This window comes from Epinephelus fuscoguttatus, linkage group LG22 (assembly GCF_011397635.1).
Source record: "Epinephelus fuscoguttatus linkage group LG22, E.fuscoguttatus.final_Chr_v1".
Taxonomy (NCBI): domain Eukaryota; kingdom Metazoa; phylum Chordata; class Actinopteri; order Perciformes; family Serranidae; genus Epinephelus; species Epinephelus fuscoguttatus.
Genome location: NC_064773.1, coordinates 23,748,653 through 23,764,903, shown reverse-complemented (window position 1 = coordinate 23,764,903; position 16,251 = coordinate 23,748,653). Strand labels below are relative to the sequence as shown.

Genomic DNA, 16,251 nt, shown 5'->3' with positions numbered 1-16,251 from the left:
ACATTCCACTGGTAGGAGACCCCAGGGCAGACCCAGAACATGCTGGAAGGACTACACATCTCATCCGGCCTGGGGATGCCTTGGGGTCCCCCAGGTGGATGAAAATGGATGGATAGATGGATAGTTGAACAAGAATCTTAGCTATAGAGATCCAAACTGTTTTTGCACCAGGCTGTGAACATGTTAATTGTAATGTTGGCCATTTTAACGTGGGGGTCTACTGACTGGCTTCTGGAGCCAGCCTCAAGTGGCCATTCAAATAGTTTGGGCCGTGGCCACTGGCACTTCCGCATTGGCTTAACTTTTCAGCCCCAGAGATGCTGCTTAGCTTGGACGTGGTAGTTCGCTGCTGAATTCAGGTTGGACAGAAAATACTCATTTCCACTGATAGACCTGACCTACTCATAGTCCATCTGCCATTCAGAGCTGTAATTGGACAGCGTCTTGGGTTTTATGAGTGGACTTGAGCTGGAAATATCTGCAAACATTTAAAAAAAAAAAAAAAAAAAAAAAGTCATCTGAGTCTCTGTAACCAGGATAACAGTGGTGTTGAGTGACAAACCTGTTATTTAAGGTGTCACTGTGTTCTGCAAATTCTAATTTAATACTCATCTATTATGTCTTGTGAAACTCTTTTGGTTTTATTATTTCTGTTGTTATGCCAAGCATGTGAAAACACTGTATGCATTACAGTAAAGTGTCTATGACAATACAGAACAAGTACTGCTTCAGTGAGGGACAGTGTATTTCATTTTTCAAACCCATGCTATATAGAACGGACGGCAGCCTAACCAAGCATAGCCTACCTAAGTTCTTTGTTTTTTCTCTTTTCTGTGCCATTTTACTCATTTTGTTATTTTTTCTTTGGGTTTTCATCAAAAAAGAGTTTTATTAAAGAGGAAACAAAAACTCGCCAAGCTAACCTGTTTCACAGTTCCTTGCTAACAGTGAGTTAGCAAGCTTGTTAGCTTAGTCGCTATCAAGACATTAAGTTTGCATTTTTACTCAAAAACATACCTCAACTCATGTCTCATAACTTCATGGGGTGAATAAGAGAGGATGACGCAACACAGCAAATTACCAAAGTCAAAGTATCATCACAACATTGCCACCATCTTTGTTGCCGGGGCAGAGGTGTTGCGTATACCGTGGTCTGTACACCTCAAAATCTTCAATAAGCTTAGGTTTTTCATCCTTTCTGGTTAATTTAACAACCTTGACTTAGATTTTACTTGAAGAATTTTGAGGACGACATGGCTTTCTGGTGATCTAAGGCAAGATATGAGAGAAAACTCGCCCTAGCATGCTAGCTTAAAACATGATTCAAGTATGTGTATGAGTAAAGTATATTCGGCTGGCCAAGCCTGGGCTTATAATGAGCTTGTCAGCCATACAGCCAATCACCCAGCTGTTCTTTAGCATATTAGCGTGTTGGTGTCACAGAGAAAACGATCTTAATTTGCTGCTTCGGAAGTGATCTTTCCCCCAGAGCTGCCAAGAATAAGCTAAGATAGCTTGCTCCATTTCTGACTCTCAAAGGTCAAAGATCATCACAGTCAAGACAGCTTGCTGTAATAGCGTAAATTTGCAGGTCATTCACTTTTTGTGATATAATGTAATTTTATACTAAGTTCTAGATCATTTACCTATTATCATATACATATCTTATACATGGTATTCTGTAAGGCAGCACACCCTTACATGAGGACACAGCTACAGTCAACATGCCAGCAGAGAACATAATACATGTACATCCTGCACACATGTTGAGGAATCTAACCACAGCACAACGCATGACAAATTCAGGCCCTCAGATTTCCCTGGCAGAGAGCACCAGCTCAACCAAGCTGGATCGATTTCAATCGGCGGCTTACCAAAATGATGTGGCTGCCACCGGACTAGCATGATGGGGCTAAAAATAACCCCGGCCGACCCCGTGGCTCTGATGTGGTCACGTACCCTCTGGTGTGTCTGGTTTTATGTGTCCCCAATGAAACCCATCAAATTACAGATGCAAACGCAGCCGGACCCCTCATCAAAACTATTTCAGCTCGCTGACACAGTTTACTAAGGCAGTAATTAGAGCAAAGGAAAATGGGAGGCATCCCAGGCACGCGGAGAAAAAGGGAGACAGGGCAAAAATGAAGAAAAAGAAGAGAGAGAAAGAGCAGGGTGGACAGTGACAGCTCATCAGCGGGCTGTGAGCCATTTTTCTTTTGCTCACTCCCTTCGTCGTTTCCTCTACATCCACAGATCAAAGCACTGGTGGACATAAATAAAAACCCTGATGGTGATTTCCCATGAGAGCTGTAAACAACTGCATAGCACACGTTCATGTGAAGTCATGGCAAAACAGCTGTGTGCTTCTACTGTCAGCACACCTGGTTGGCCAACTGCCTGACTGCCTCACTTACTGCTCAACTGGTTCACACCACCAGGAGAAGAATATTACAGTTGGGAATACTTCATAACATGACTGGTCCTTGTTTGGGCCAGAGTCTTGTAAAAACCTGTATTTATTTATAGATAATACTTTTAAATACTTTGGAAGACAAGACTGGGAGGTCCATACTATGTGTTAAAGGTCTAGTGTGTAGGATTTAGGGGGGTATATTCACAGAAATGGAAGATATAAGTATGTTTTTTTTAATTTATAATTACATGAAAATAAGAATTGCCATGTTTTTTGGTACCCTAGAATTTGTAAGCAGGTCCTTGTTCACAAAGTCTGCCATGGTGCACCCCCATGTTTCTACACACCACACCGTAAACCACACTAAAAATCACCAAACTGAAAACCCAGTCAAATAGGGAGTTACACCACGACCAGTCTTGAAATCCATCAGCTATCATCTGACAACCATATAGCCTCTCCAGGAAATGGACAATATTTCAAAGGTTCCAGTGTAGCCAGCAGGTATTTGGGCCAAGACTTCCTCTTCCGAGCATTGTTCATTCTTCAAAGCTGGATAAGCAAATTGAGGCAGGTCAGGCATCATTTCGGCTAATCTCTATAAACAGAAATTTGCACATGAATGCTGATAAAATACGGAAGAGCTAATAAAAAGCTAAGTTATCATCAGATGATAACTGTCGTGTTTCGAGATTGCATTTCAGCCAATGCGTTCTTTTGCTCTCCTCATGGACTGTTTACCTGCAACCAAAGCCCGCTCAGACAGGATTGGTCAATACTACTCAGGCTACAGAAAGAGACCAGAACTCTTCCGATACCAAAATCTTGCCCAGCTGCAGACTGTTCTCATCTGCTTTTCATACGTTTTCCCACAAAAGTAATGCACCAAAATCTGTACATACTGTATGCTACGTAATCATGAGCCAGTAATTCAGGTATAATCCACATATTTGGGAAAGCTGTGAACACGTGACCAATACGCTGATGGGAGTAAAGAATAAAGAGGGAAGCGGTCTGGTTAGGAGGTAGGTTTGGGTGGTGGTTGGGTCACAAAACACAGGGACTTTTCCCAAGAGATTGTTGTTCAGAACCATGTGAACTAAAATCTGAGTCATTCTAAGGTACATCGTCACCATTTCTTTCCTTTAAAACCTAACCACAATAACTTTACTTGCCCAAACCTAACTTTATGTTAAGTACGTAACTTTAAGTTAAGTATGTAACGTCATTCAATGGACAATCGTTTGTTGGATATCATAAGAACCATTGTATAAAGATATGTTGTTCTACAGTAGCTCAGAAGATGATGATCCATACACTGGCTCTACATAAGGCCATTTATGTTTTTGCGTCGGCCAATGTAGTTAGAAGGCCCTTCACGACATGCTAAACAGCATTGGAAAAATACTGATTTTTTTTTAAAGATTTTTGCCTTTAATGGACAGGACAGATTGAAATGGGGTGAGAGAGAGAGTGGGGGTTGACATGCAGCAAAGGGTTTCACGCTGGAGTCAAACCTGCGACCCCTGCAGCGAGGCATTGCCTCTCTACATGGGGCGCCAGCACTATCCACTACGCTACCGACGCCCCAGGAAAAATACTGATTTTTAACATGAAACTGCCTTATCAAGTGTTTTTACCTGTTTAAATCCCCTGGTCTGTTTGTTTTGGAGAGGAAGAGACTTCTGTGGATAATTTGGCTGCTGCTAAAAACCTCCTGAACAATGAACACTAAAGGAATTCTAACTGGGAGTTCACACTTGGGACACAGAATAAGTTGAAGCTGGTTGCAATCTGCAATCTTCACCACTAGACACCACAAGATTCAGAACTCTGCTCCTTTAAATGCAATATTTAGTGTGTGTAGGTGTGTAGGGGGTTTGTCAGAAAGGTTGCCCGAGGTGCCATGTAGGGGGCACCTTAGGCACCCTTACTTGTTTGTGAAGGAGGTGTGATGACGATTGTTATTTTTATCCTTCATAGTATCTTTTTTATATCCAGGATCATGTGATTGCTGGAGCGTGTTGCAACATGCACTGAATGAAAGGCAGTAAACACCTTGGACAGAACGCCGATCTATCAAGAGGGCTGACACTCAGTATCATCGTATACCCTACACCTTCACCCCTATCAACTCCAACTTCAATTTGCACACTTACATGAAGAACATACCATACCGAGGGCTATCCTGCATATTATTTGGAAACACCTGTTGCATCTGTTTTCAAGCTGAGAATAGAAAGTAGTACACCTTTTTCACACCCTCCTCTGCAACACGGAGTACCCTCCTCAGCTGTGAGTGTAACTTCATGTGAAGTGACACTCTATACAGAAGTGCAAATGAGGAGAGTCCAGTTTTTGGGTAAAAGCCATAGAAATAAAAACTCATTCAAGCTGATAACTGCATACGGATATGATCTGACAAGCCTCGGACAAGCCAAGGAGCAAGAGATTTGGCTTTTGAAATAACTTTGGAGTGTAAGCCGATCGTGAGACAGTAGGCCCGTGTGCACAAATACAGTATGCAAAAGGCCCCTCCACCTCTCCTATATAGGAACAAGACACACAGACTTTGTGGTTTTGCCTCTTTTTTGTTGTTTTTGTAGTTGTTATGCATCCTTTTAGGTTTTTGTGTCATTGTGATCATTTTGTGTGTCATAATTTGATGTCTTCTGGTAGTTTTGTGTCTCTTTGTGGATATTTTGCCCCTTTTTGTCATTATTTTGTGGTTCCTTGCAGTTTGTTTGCATTTCTCTTTTTATTTTGACTGTCTTCCTGGACAGCATGTGTTTATTTGCAACACATTCTCACTCCGACCTTGTCACATATCGATGTTTGGTCATGGACTTCCCTCTTCCAGATACAACGTCAAAGGTACCCTCGTTGGTTGTTTGTTGTTGGCGGCATGCCGTGTCAACATCTGCCTGTTGCATGCATTGACTTCTTTCAAAATACACCTCCTTTTTCACAGGAAATTTTGACGTTTTTTTTTTCCCTCCAACAACTAATGCATGTGGTTGGGTGTTGGGCAACAAAAACACGTGGTTAGGTTTCAGAAAAAAACACGTCTTTGGCTTTACAATCTTACGCAACGCAAACATCGTTCTCCTAGGTAAAAGTTGGTGTTTGTGTGACCCATCCACCACCCCTCCCACCCGCCCTACTCAGACTTGTCACTGCCCAAGTGTCGGATTTCGACGACTTCAGAGCAACACCTTTTTTAGGTGAAGGCCTGGAGGTCCCTGACACTTAGGGCCCATGTACCTGTCCCCAACAGGCCCATTCAGTAATGCATCCAGTAAAAGAACATTAAAAAGGCCATTGTATATAAAACATTAAGCAACTACTAATAACAACTGTGGGTCAGAGGCACAGTGCCTCTAAAAATACACCCATGACCACAGGATGATCATGCAGGAGAGGTGGAAGGTTTTCCTGCAGGGGATACACTGTTGCTTTCCTTTGAAGCATAATCCAATAAACCATTGAACTCTTTGTCATTAATGCAAATGTTTTATAAGATAAAAGTAAATCCACCCTTGAGGTTCTTCCATATGCTCCCATGCAATCTCCATGTGTTTAGTAGTATATCCCTTAAAATGCAAATACTGTATATCTGAATACATTCATGTGTCCTCTTAACATGTTTTCTTTATTTGCACATAAAGCTTTGTGTGCACGTGTGCATACAGTGTTATTACGCTGAAAAACATAAAGCCATGCACAAATGTGTTAATACAGAATGTTTTCTCAACTTGTGTGAGTGACAATGCACTGAAAACATGAAGCAGTGTAAATTATCATACGCTGAATACAGAGCATCACTGCCGGTTAGCCCACAGGCTGTTACTCTGCTCTCATCTGCAGCCCGAGTGTGTGCACATTTACATAACTTTGCAGTCGGCAGGCCTATAGCAAGATAAGGTTCCCTGGAACTCTCTGATGCCTCTGTTTGGTTAGTGGTCACACACACACACACACACACACACACACACGAATATACACGCAGACTATCAGAGGCAGCAGAAGATAAAAAGTGGAGAATTCACCGAGAGCCAAGGTCATGTCAGATGTGTAACAGTAAAACTGGAAAGTTCACCCTCTGAAATGGGACAGCTGGCTTCACAAATCGTGTCCATCTGATTATGTTGTCATGTGCTATTTTGTTTTCATACTCAAGCCAGTGCCTGACATAGTGTTCTCATGTATCATCATTCAAATACTGCCGGTGAGTAACGTAGGCTGTTGTGGTGTCATCCTAGGGCAGTAAACACTAACTTTTGGCACTAGGGCACATACAGCAACATTGTGTTCTCTCCCCGGGGAGCCATTCTTTATGGACTGGTTTTATTTGGGCTCTTTTAAGATGCCATTTAGGTCGTTTCTAGGAGGCAATATTTATGATGTTTGAATAATTAAATTACAGCTTTTTCTTTCCTCTAATTTCGGTGAATTTTGTCATGTGCCATATGTTGTTTGTATCACAATGCTGCTTATAGGACACCACACTTCAAAAAGAGATTTTTAATCTCCAATCAACTTTCCTGGTTAAAAAAGGTTGACCAAATGATACGCAAAATGTCACTCAAATCAGAATGTGCCAACCAGGAAGAAACTCCAAATGACTACAAAGAGACACAAACTGGACATAATGACACAAATATACCTTTAAAGAGACACAAAACAGCTACAAAGTGAAACAAAACAACAACAAAAAGACATAAATATACCCCTGAGAGACACAAAATTACCTCAAAGAGACACATTTTCTTTAAAGAAACAAAAACCAACATCAAAGACACGCAAAGGAACTGCAAAGAGACAAAAAAGTGACTACAAATAGAAACAAAATCCCAAAAGGGTAAAAATATGCCCAAAAGGGACACAAATTGACCTAAAGACAAAAAGACACGCCACACTACAACAATGACAAGGAGCCACAAAGAGACACAAAACTACTACAAGGAGACACACAATGTCTTAAAAAGACACAAATACACCTTTGAAGAGATACAAATGAACTACACAAAGTTGCAAGTTCACAAAACAACGACAAAAAGAAGCTAAAAGAAGTAGCAGGTATACACCTAAGAGACACAAAATGGCCAAAAAAGACACAAATAAACCTCAAAGAGACACAAATTAACTACAAGTTGCAAATAAACTACAAAGATACAAGAAAACAACCACAAAAACAAACTAAATGACAAAAAAACCACACACAGATATACACTTAAGACATTTAAGACACACAAAATGGCCTCAAAGAAACACGAAACGACTACAAAGAGACACGAAGACACAACTAAACTTCAAAGAGACATAAATTAACGACAAGATGCAAATGAACTACAAAGCAACACAAACAACTACAAAAGGAGAGTAAACAACAAAAAAAGTTACAGATGTACACCTAAGACACACTTCAAAGAAACACGAAATGACTACAAAGAGAAACATAATGGTCAAAAATAGACAAAAATGTATCTCAAAGAGACACAAATTAACTACAAGTTGCAAAGGAACTACAAAGACACAACAAAAAACTATAAAAAGAAACTAAATGAGGAAAAAGAAACAGATAAACACTTAAAACATGCAAAATGCCCTCAAAGAGACACAAAACGACTACAAACAGACACAAAATGGCCCAAAAAGACACAAATATACCTAAAAGAGATGCAAATGAACTACAAAGAGGCACAAAACAGCTACAAAAAGAAACTACATTACAAAAAAAGACACAGATATACACCTAGGACAAACAAAATAGCCTCAAAGAGACACAAAATGGCCAAAAAGACACAATTATACCTCAAAGAGACACAAAACAACAACAAACAAAACATTAAATGACAAAAAAAAACCCACAGATATACATTTAAGACACACAAAATGGCCTCAAAGAAACATGAAACAACTACAAAGAGACACTAAACTACAAAAATAAACAAAATAACATTAAATACACAGATAAACACTTAAGACACACAAAATGGCTTCAAAGAGACATAAGATGACTACAAAGAGACACAAAATAGTACAAAGAGACACAAATGTACATCAAAGAGACACAAATTACCTTTATATAGACACAAAATGACTACAAGTTGCAAATGAACTACAAAGAGACACAGAACAACTCCAAAAAAAGAAACAAAAAGATAAATACACCCCCAAGAGACACAAAATGGGCTCAAGTAGACACAAAGCAATTGCAAACATGCACAAAATTACCACAATGAGATGCAAAACAGCAACAACAAAAAGAGGCAAAGCCACCACTAAGTCTGTGGTGGTGGGGCCTTTTGCATCTCTGTGGCCAGAGTCAAGTGTGTGCACAAACTTATTATAGAGATCTTTAAATTATTATTATTCTCACCTGTGCAACAATAACAAAAGCCTAACAGCTCATTTCTAAGTGTTGTGAATTCCTGAGGGCAAAGGGGTAAACAAATAACACAAGTGGGTTTAGGTGCACACTTTGCAGCTGAGAACAACTTGAAAGAGGTAATCAGTAGTTTGCGGTGAATCACACTGCAAAGTGAACTTTCCCCCTCCAAACAAACCCTGTGTCTGTCTGACTGCAGAGCTGCGGAGGAAAAGGGAGGGGAGAGGACGTCTCAGAATTGCCGCCACGTGCGCTCAAATGTCTGCTTTATTATAATAACTTTGTCTGGATTGGTCCACACACAAAACACGGTATTTATATACGACATCTGATTGGTCGTCGCCTCCGAGTCGATAGTGAACACAGCGCAAAGCTTCCAGACAAGGGATTCTTGGGCGTCTCGTACTATGAGAAAGTAGTGCGTGGTGAAAAGGGTTATTTCGGTGATATTTTCCGAACAAAAGTGTGATTAAATTATAACATGTGTCCAAAACGTGCGTATTGATGTGTATCTAAGGAAAAGAGGCGAATTTACGCAGGAATTAACCGAACGTGTCGACTTGTATTGGTGGCGGAGGGATACCAGCATCACACTGCGCGTCAAAATATTGGCTCAGGGAGACCGCGCCAAAGCTCAGACAGCGGCCACTCTTCATGATAACAACACACTGCGGAGGCCCTTTAAACGCACTCCACAGTCGATACGGCTACTACACACATCGGAGTGCTCGGTTTTTCTATCACTTCAGAGGACTGTTTTCGTCTGTTTCGCTCGAGTCGACACACACAAGTCAGTTTTCATGCCGGTTTTCTGGAAGCGGGCTACGACTTCACAGTCGTGAGACGACTTTGACGGGCGCGGTGCGGCGGAGTTGGTGCACTGCTGGACTGGATATATTTATTCGCTTGAAGCCAAGACGGTCCGCACCAGCATTTAGACTGCGCCCGAAGTCACTTCGCGTCTGATTTACACTGCTCCTTCTGGCTCCCAGCGGGTGAACAGGGATCGTCTGCGTCGGCTTTTCAGCTTGAATATGTTGTTGTCAAAGTTTGGTTCATTTTCGCACATTTGCAACCCGTCAAGCATGGACCATCTACCAGTGAAAATACAGCTCCAGCCGGGTAAGTTAGGTAACCGTTACTAACCGTTATCTAGTCACCATCTTTTACACTGGTTTGATTTGTTTACTTCGCTTTATTAATTCAGATGACCGGTAAAGCTAGTATACATAGCTAACAGAGTATGTTGCTCTTTACTCAACAATCTTCACTTTTACTTGCAGTTAAAGTGGAAAAGGAGCCCTTCGAGAAGGTTTACCAAGTGGGATCCGTGCTAGGCAGCGGAGGATTCGGGACGGTGTACGCCGGCAGCCGGATCTCTGATGGCGCACCGGTAAGGATGAGGACTGGGGAGCGGGGTCTGTGTTTTGATCCGACATGTGCCGCCATGAAAGCCGGGGCGTCCCTACATCGCCACTGGGGCACATAATGCGACATTTCCACTGTATTTAAAGCATTTGCTTACCATTTTCTCCTGTTTTGTGTTAATTCAGGTGGCTGTGAAGCATGTTGCAAAGGAGAGGGTGACGGAGTGGGGCACAATTGTAAGTAGTCATCCCCGATCTGTGTGTGTGTGGTTTGTTTTGGTTTTTCCCCCCGCCTGCTGCTGCTGCTGGGTTGGGGGTGTTGTGATGCAAAAGAAAGGGAGAATGGCTGTGCATTAAAACAATATTTAATTTATTTAACACAGAATGGAGCTATGGTGCCTTTGGAGATCCTGCTGCTGAAGAAGGTCAGCTCGTCGTTTCGCGGAGTTATCAAATTGCTGGACTATTACGAGCGCGCGGATGGCTGGCTGATCGTCATGGAGAGGCCGGAGCTCGTCAAGGACCTTTTCGACTTCATCACCGAGAAGGGCGCCCTGGACGAGGACACGGCTCGGGGCTTTTTCCGCCAGGTTTTGGAGGCGGTCAGACACTGCTACAGCTGCGGCGTAGTACACAGAGACATCAAAGATGAGAACCTGCTTGTGGATCTACGCACCGGGGAGCTCAAGCTTATTGACTTTGGCTCAGGGGCGATTCTCAAGGACACAGTCTACACCGATTTCGATGGTAAGCAGCCCAATCCAACCCCCTCCTGTTAGATTAATAGCTGTTATAAGATGTCACAGTGCTGGATGTGTAATTTGTTGTTATGAATGCATATCCGTGTGGGCTGGGTTGTATTTGCCCTTGATGCTCCGCTGTGCTATATTCAGATATGGAGGCGTTCACGAGGCTGTGACGCAGTGGTCTGTTTTTGGTCGAGGGTTTTCCTTGACTAGGGTCTCACTGCTCGTCGTTATTACGGATGTAAATCGATGCTGTCAAATGAAAAGCGTCCAGTGTTTTGTTTTTTTGTATTTATTTTTTAGCGGAATGCATGACGCGCATGTTATGGATCCACAGACATGACTCATACTTTATCAAGCCCATTGGTGGCCGTTTTTATCTCTGATTCATCCTCGTCTTGTGAGACTTGCTGTACTTGGATGTTTCCGGTCGTTATTTTGTCGGTAAGGCTCGAGTCACCGTCGCAGTTTGTGGGGAATAGGTCAGTGCCACGTAACATCTGTTTGTTGTGAAACCCGAGTCGGCGGTTCACGTGATGGGCTCACATTGCCTTTTTTTTTTTTGTTTGGTATCCAAGTTCCTCCTTCCAGGAGAGGGAGGAGGGAGAGAAAGCAGGGAGGGGGGGGGGGGAGGGAGGTCACCCAGTTTGTGTTTTGTGGCGAAAGGAAGATGGAAAGCATTTCTACTATGACTCAGCCATTTTAGACACAGACACATTAATTATTTCAGGCCTTTTCTATCCCGTCTCCTCTGAGCACTGATGCCCTTTATACTCTTATAATATCACATGTAAACCATTAGATTATATTTCACAACACCACTCACCCTTATCTCTCCCTATTTTCTCTTTAGGTACAAGAGTGTACAGCCCACCAGAGTGGATCCGCTTTCATAGATACCATGGTCGCTCGGCGACGGTGTGGTCGCTAGGCGTGCTGCTGTACGACATGGTGTGTGGAGACATCCCCTTTGAGCAAGATGAGGAGATCCTCAGAGGGAGACTGTACTTCAGGAGGAGGATTTCAGCCGGTAAGTCGACCACAACAACACACAGCACATGAATCAGCTCTGCTGCCCTCTAGCCACAGACACCGGTACAGCCCAAAATCCACCTCCTAGTTTGGCTCTATTATGAATCACTTTGCATCAAAGTGATACGTCACAGTCATAATGGATTAACTACGGAAATGGCTGGTAGACAGAGTTATGATTGATAACTAGAATTGTGATTTTAGACTGTGATGATTTCCCAGGGTGCGCTTTGTGTAACAGCCCTGGTTACTCCAGGGAGGTAACTCAATAAAGGGATATGTGCTCTCACTCTATTGGCTGTCTGTGCCGCCTACATACTAGGGTATTGTAGATCCATACAAACGGAGTCACAGGCAGCACAGGAAGAAGAAAACACTTGGTAATTTCTCTCTTTGAGCTTAGAGATTCTTATCCTAAACATTGTCTCTGTCTCCTCCTCCAGAGTGCCAGCAGCTGATCAAATGGTGCCTGGCCCTGCGGCCTTCAGACCGGCCCACCCTGGAGCAGATCTGCGACCACCCCTGGATGAGGGCGACGACAACAGAGTCGCCCAAGTCGCAAGAGGAGCCGGTCGCCGGCGACATCCGCCTCAGGACCATCGACACAGACTCTTCGTCAAGCACAAGCTCGAGCAAGGAGAGCCTCTGAGGGCGGCTCTGATGGACTTGAAAAAGACTTTCTGGGGAAAGAAGGGGTTTGGATGAAGGGGGTGATATGGACTCAAGGCCGGCAGCCTGTCGCCCAGCTGGCCCATCAGCGGCCGAGCGCTCGACTCAGCTGGTCCGGCAAGAAAAATGTACTTTAATTTTCCTCTTTTGTAGGGAATTTCTAATTTATTACTATGTGTTCTTCCTTATCTTATTTTACCCCCATCCCCTCTTCTTTTCTTTCAGTTGATTATCTTGTTTCCTAATCGGGAACATTTTTCTGTTTGGGCGGTCTTACCAGCACTATTTATTTACCCCTCCTCCCCCTCCCTACTTTTTAACTTTATTTTACTCGTTTTGTTATTAGGCTGGTATATGCAGCTGGCAAGGCCCTCCTATTCAGACATGGCTGCTCTCATAGAGCTTGGAGAAAACCTTTTTATTTAAATGTTTTAATTTTGATTTTGTAGTGCCTTTTTTTGGAAAGCTGCTTTTTCTGGGGGGCTTTCGTCAACAAACTCTGTTTTTTGGATTTGCCCGCAGGCTGGTGGCTAAGTTGCCTGTGCTGTAATGGAAGGACGGGTTAAGGCTGTGTTTTTATCCCCCAACCCCCCCTCCCCTCCTCTCCATCACTGTAAGCCAACCAGCCCCCAGCCAAGAGGCTAAGATAGCATTAGATCGGAGAGAAGGAGGTGGGGGCTCTTCCTGGCAATGGAATACTTGAAAAAACACTCGACTCAACTCTGTGTCGCTCTCTTTAACGCTGCTCACTCACTCTATAGCCTAAACAGGTGTTTTGAAACTGGATCCTGTCTTTTCTGAATGTCTACAAAAAATGTCAACACACACACACCTCCCTTCCCCCCACCTTTTTCTCCCCCCTCTCTCTTCACCCCATGCCTGTTGCGGGGCGTGTGCCCTCTTGACTTTTCTTTTTGCCTCCCGCCATCTCACTGCTTGACACTACATGGCCCCCGCCCCTGGCCTCCCTCAGGGTTTGGGGTGTGAAATGCACAATCAATGCAATATTCATGGACTCAATTATGTTGTTGTTGTTGTTGTTGTTTTTTTTCCAACAAATATTGTACAGTGTTTTTTTTTTTTTCTTCTCTTTTTGTGTGTACATTATTTTTCCTCCCCATTTGCATTTAATTTATTTGTAAACATGTAGACATTCCACACTCTGTGGCTATTTATTTATTTATTGTCTATGCTTAAAATCCCCTCTAAATTTTGCATATCCTACATGGCCTTTGGTTTTCATTCCTATAACTTATTTTTACATTTCGACATTGGAGTTTTTTTGAGATGTGGAGGATGCACTGAAGCAGTTGTCGATGTAAAGCGGAATAAAACAAGTTTACTTAAAATTGAAAAGAGCATTTGAATGTTATTTAACTACTTCAAAATTTAAAAAAAGTCTGTTGGTAATGTTGAATGGCTAATTATCAGAGAAATCCATCTGGTTTCTGTACTGTCGATATTAATTTAAAAAGATCTATGGAAAGCTCAACTACGGGTGGAACAGCTTTCGTAGTTGTCACATAGCCTCATATTGAAGACCTTTCAGTTTAGCTGTGTGACTTGTGGCTGTGAAGGATGGATATTGCTATTTTTTGATACAAAAGTTTCAATTAAACTCCCATTTTTATGTACAGAAATAAGTCTGGTGTCTTTGATCATTTTCAGCATGGTGTGTTGCAGCTACACAAGTCATAATCCATAACATTTGATGGAAAATGCCTCCGATTTTAGCACTATCGCACCGAACATAGTAGTCTGTAAATGAGGTCTTAACTCCATGCACGCACGTTAATGAAACCCCCAGCCAATATTCTTCATCCATTTGACAGCACTCCCTCGGGAGGCTAATATACATGTCCAATATAGCACTTGGTTCATTTATACTGCCTATGGTAATAATAACAACATTGTTGCACGTGACACGACTGAGGAGAAACATCACAGGAGCCATTAGCCGGATGACAACCTGCAGCAACCGCAGGGGTAATAAGAGACAGATGTGTCTCGAGAGCCGGGGGGGGGGGGTGTGATAGTGGCATGACAGAGGAAAAGAGAGTGATCGGGATGTTATGTATCACCACACACACACATACACACGCAGCCTTTAAAATATAGCCAATTGCTTTTCCATTTTAAGCCTCCTTCTTGCCTACCTGCAGTAGAATAACATAAGTCATTGTGTTATTGGGTGCAGGAGGGCTGTGAGTAACAGGCTGATGACATGGTGTGTCTGTGCATGTGTATGCAGTGTTAATATGTGTGTGTGAGGGTTTTCCGGGAAGCAGGAGTGAGTAGGGTGTATTTTCTGGGGAGGTGCTGCCCCCTCTGGTGAGTCAGTGCCATCAGTTTCCACCTGCAATACTTCACTGATATCAAGTGAAACAATTTCCTTCTCAGAGGCCTTTATGTAATAATCACTATCGCAGCCCTATAAAATCAACTCTGTACTGAAATATTCCACAAGATAGACAGACATAAATTGATCTTTTTAGATGACAGAGACCTCAGCCCCTCCCGAAAGCCACACTTTTAAGACTTCACGCCTAAAATCCGTAGCCCTGTAAAAAAAACAGTTAAATCAATTGCTCATCCAGACACCTACATGTGTCAAATGATACTTTACTGGCTGCCTCCAATTGGACCGGAGTGGCGACATATGGGCACTTGAAGACTTCATAAGACAGCTGGTCCTTAAATCTTCTCAGGGATCTAATTCACGACGAAGAGATTGATTTATATGCTTGGGAAAAAAAGGAGTCAACTTCATTTTCTTAATTACCCTTTGGAATAATTGTCTTGATGTACGGGGCAGACATGCTGAGACATTTAAAAGCAGCAATCCAGTGGTATTATTCAGACTCTCTTGAGGAGTTTGGTTTAGAAATGTAGCTTTATTACAACTTTATTGAGACAGAATGCATGTCAGAGTCATGGTAAGTCCTCACATTATGCAATGTCTTACCTTAAAATAAGTATATGTAGGCTATTTGAATATTAATTAAGGGCTGAAAATTTGCTTTGAGAGAGCAGCTAGACATTTTTATGAAATACACTTTTTTCTTGAGAGATTGACAACAGTCATGTGCAAGCCCCTGGGAAGTGTGCTGGGCTTTGAAGCCAGATTTCATAGTGGTCAAACAGTAGAATTAAAACAGCTGGGTCTGTCACGTGATGCCATTGGGCCAAAAAACACTTTGTGGATACATGTTTTTGAGCATCACAGCCTCCACGAACCTCCATAAATTTAACTATCAATCCAGGGCCCTGTGTAGACGACAACGATTTCAACTAAAAACGGTAAACTTTAGTTGCGTTTTGGCCAATTGTTTACACGACAGCGGCGTTTTGGGTGCCTGAAAACGCAACGATTTGAAAACGGGTTACAGAGTGCAACGTTTTGGAAACGGCAGCGTCTCCGTTGTCATGTAAACTTGCAATATGCAGTTCCTCTGAAAACGGAGACTTTTCACACGTGCGTATTACGGTTCCAGTCACTAGGCATGCCAACCGTCACAACAACAATGTTGAGCTCTGTTTGTGCTGCTCACCCTGTTGATTTGAAGTGAAGTGTAGATCTGTTACTGTAGCAACTCCACCTCGTCGTCCATCCAGACAAAGTTATCTGTGCAT

At 42.6% G+C, this 16,251-nt stretch overlaps 1 protein-coding gene across 1 annotated transcript; it reads left to right on the top strand.

Moving 5' to 3' along the window:
• Positions 1–9,430: 9,430 nt before the first annotated feature.
• On the top strand, positions 9,431–13,974 carry LOC125882853 (serine/threonine-protein kinase pim-3). Its single transcript, XM_049566770.1, has 6 exons — positions 9,431–9,926; positions 10,088–10,197; positions 10,358–10,408; positions 10,555–10,918; positions 11,771–11,947; positions 12,393–13,974. The coding sequence occupies exons 1-6, from the start codon at positions 9,839–9,841 to the stop codon at positions 12,596–12,598; spliced, it is 996 nt and encodes a 331-aa protein (XP_049422727.1). The 5' UTR covers positions 9,431–9,838; the 3' UTR covers positions 12,599–13,974.
• The last annotated feature ends 2,277 nt before the right edge of the window (positions 13,975–16,251 follow it).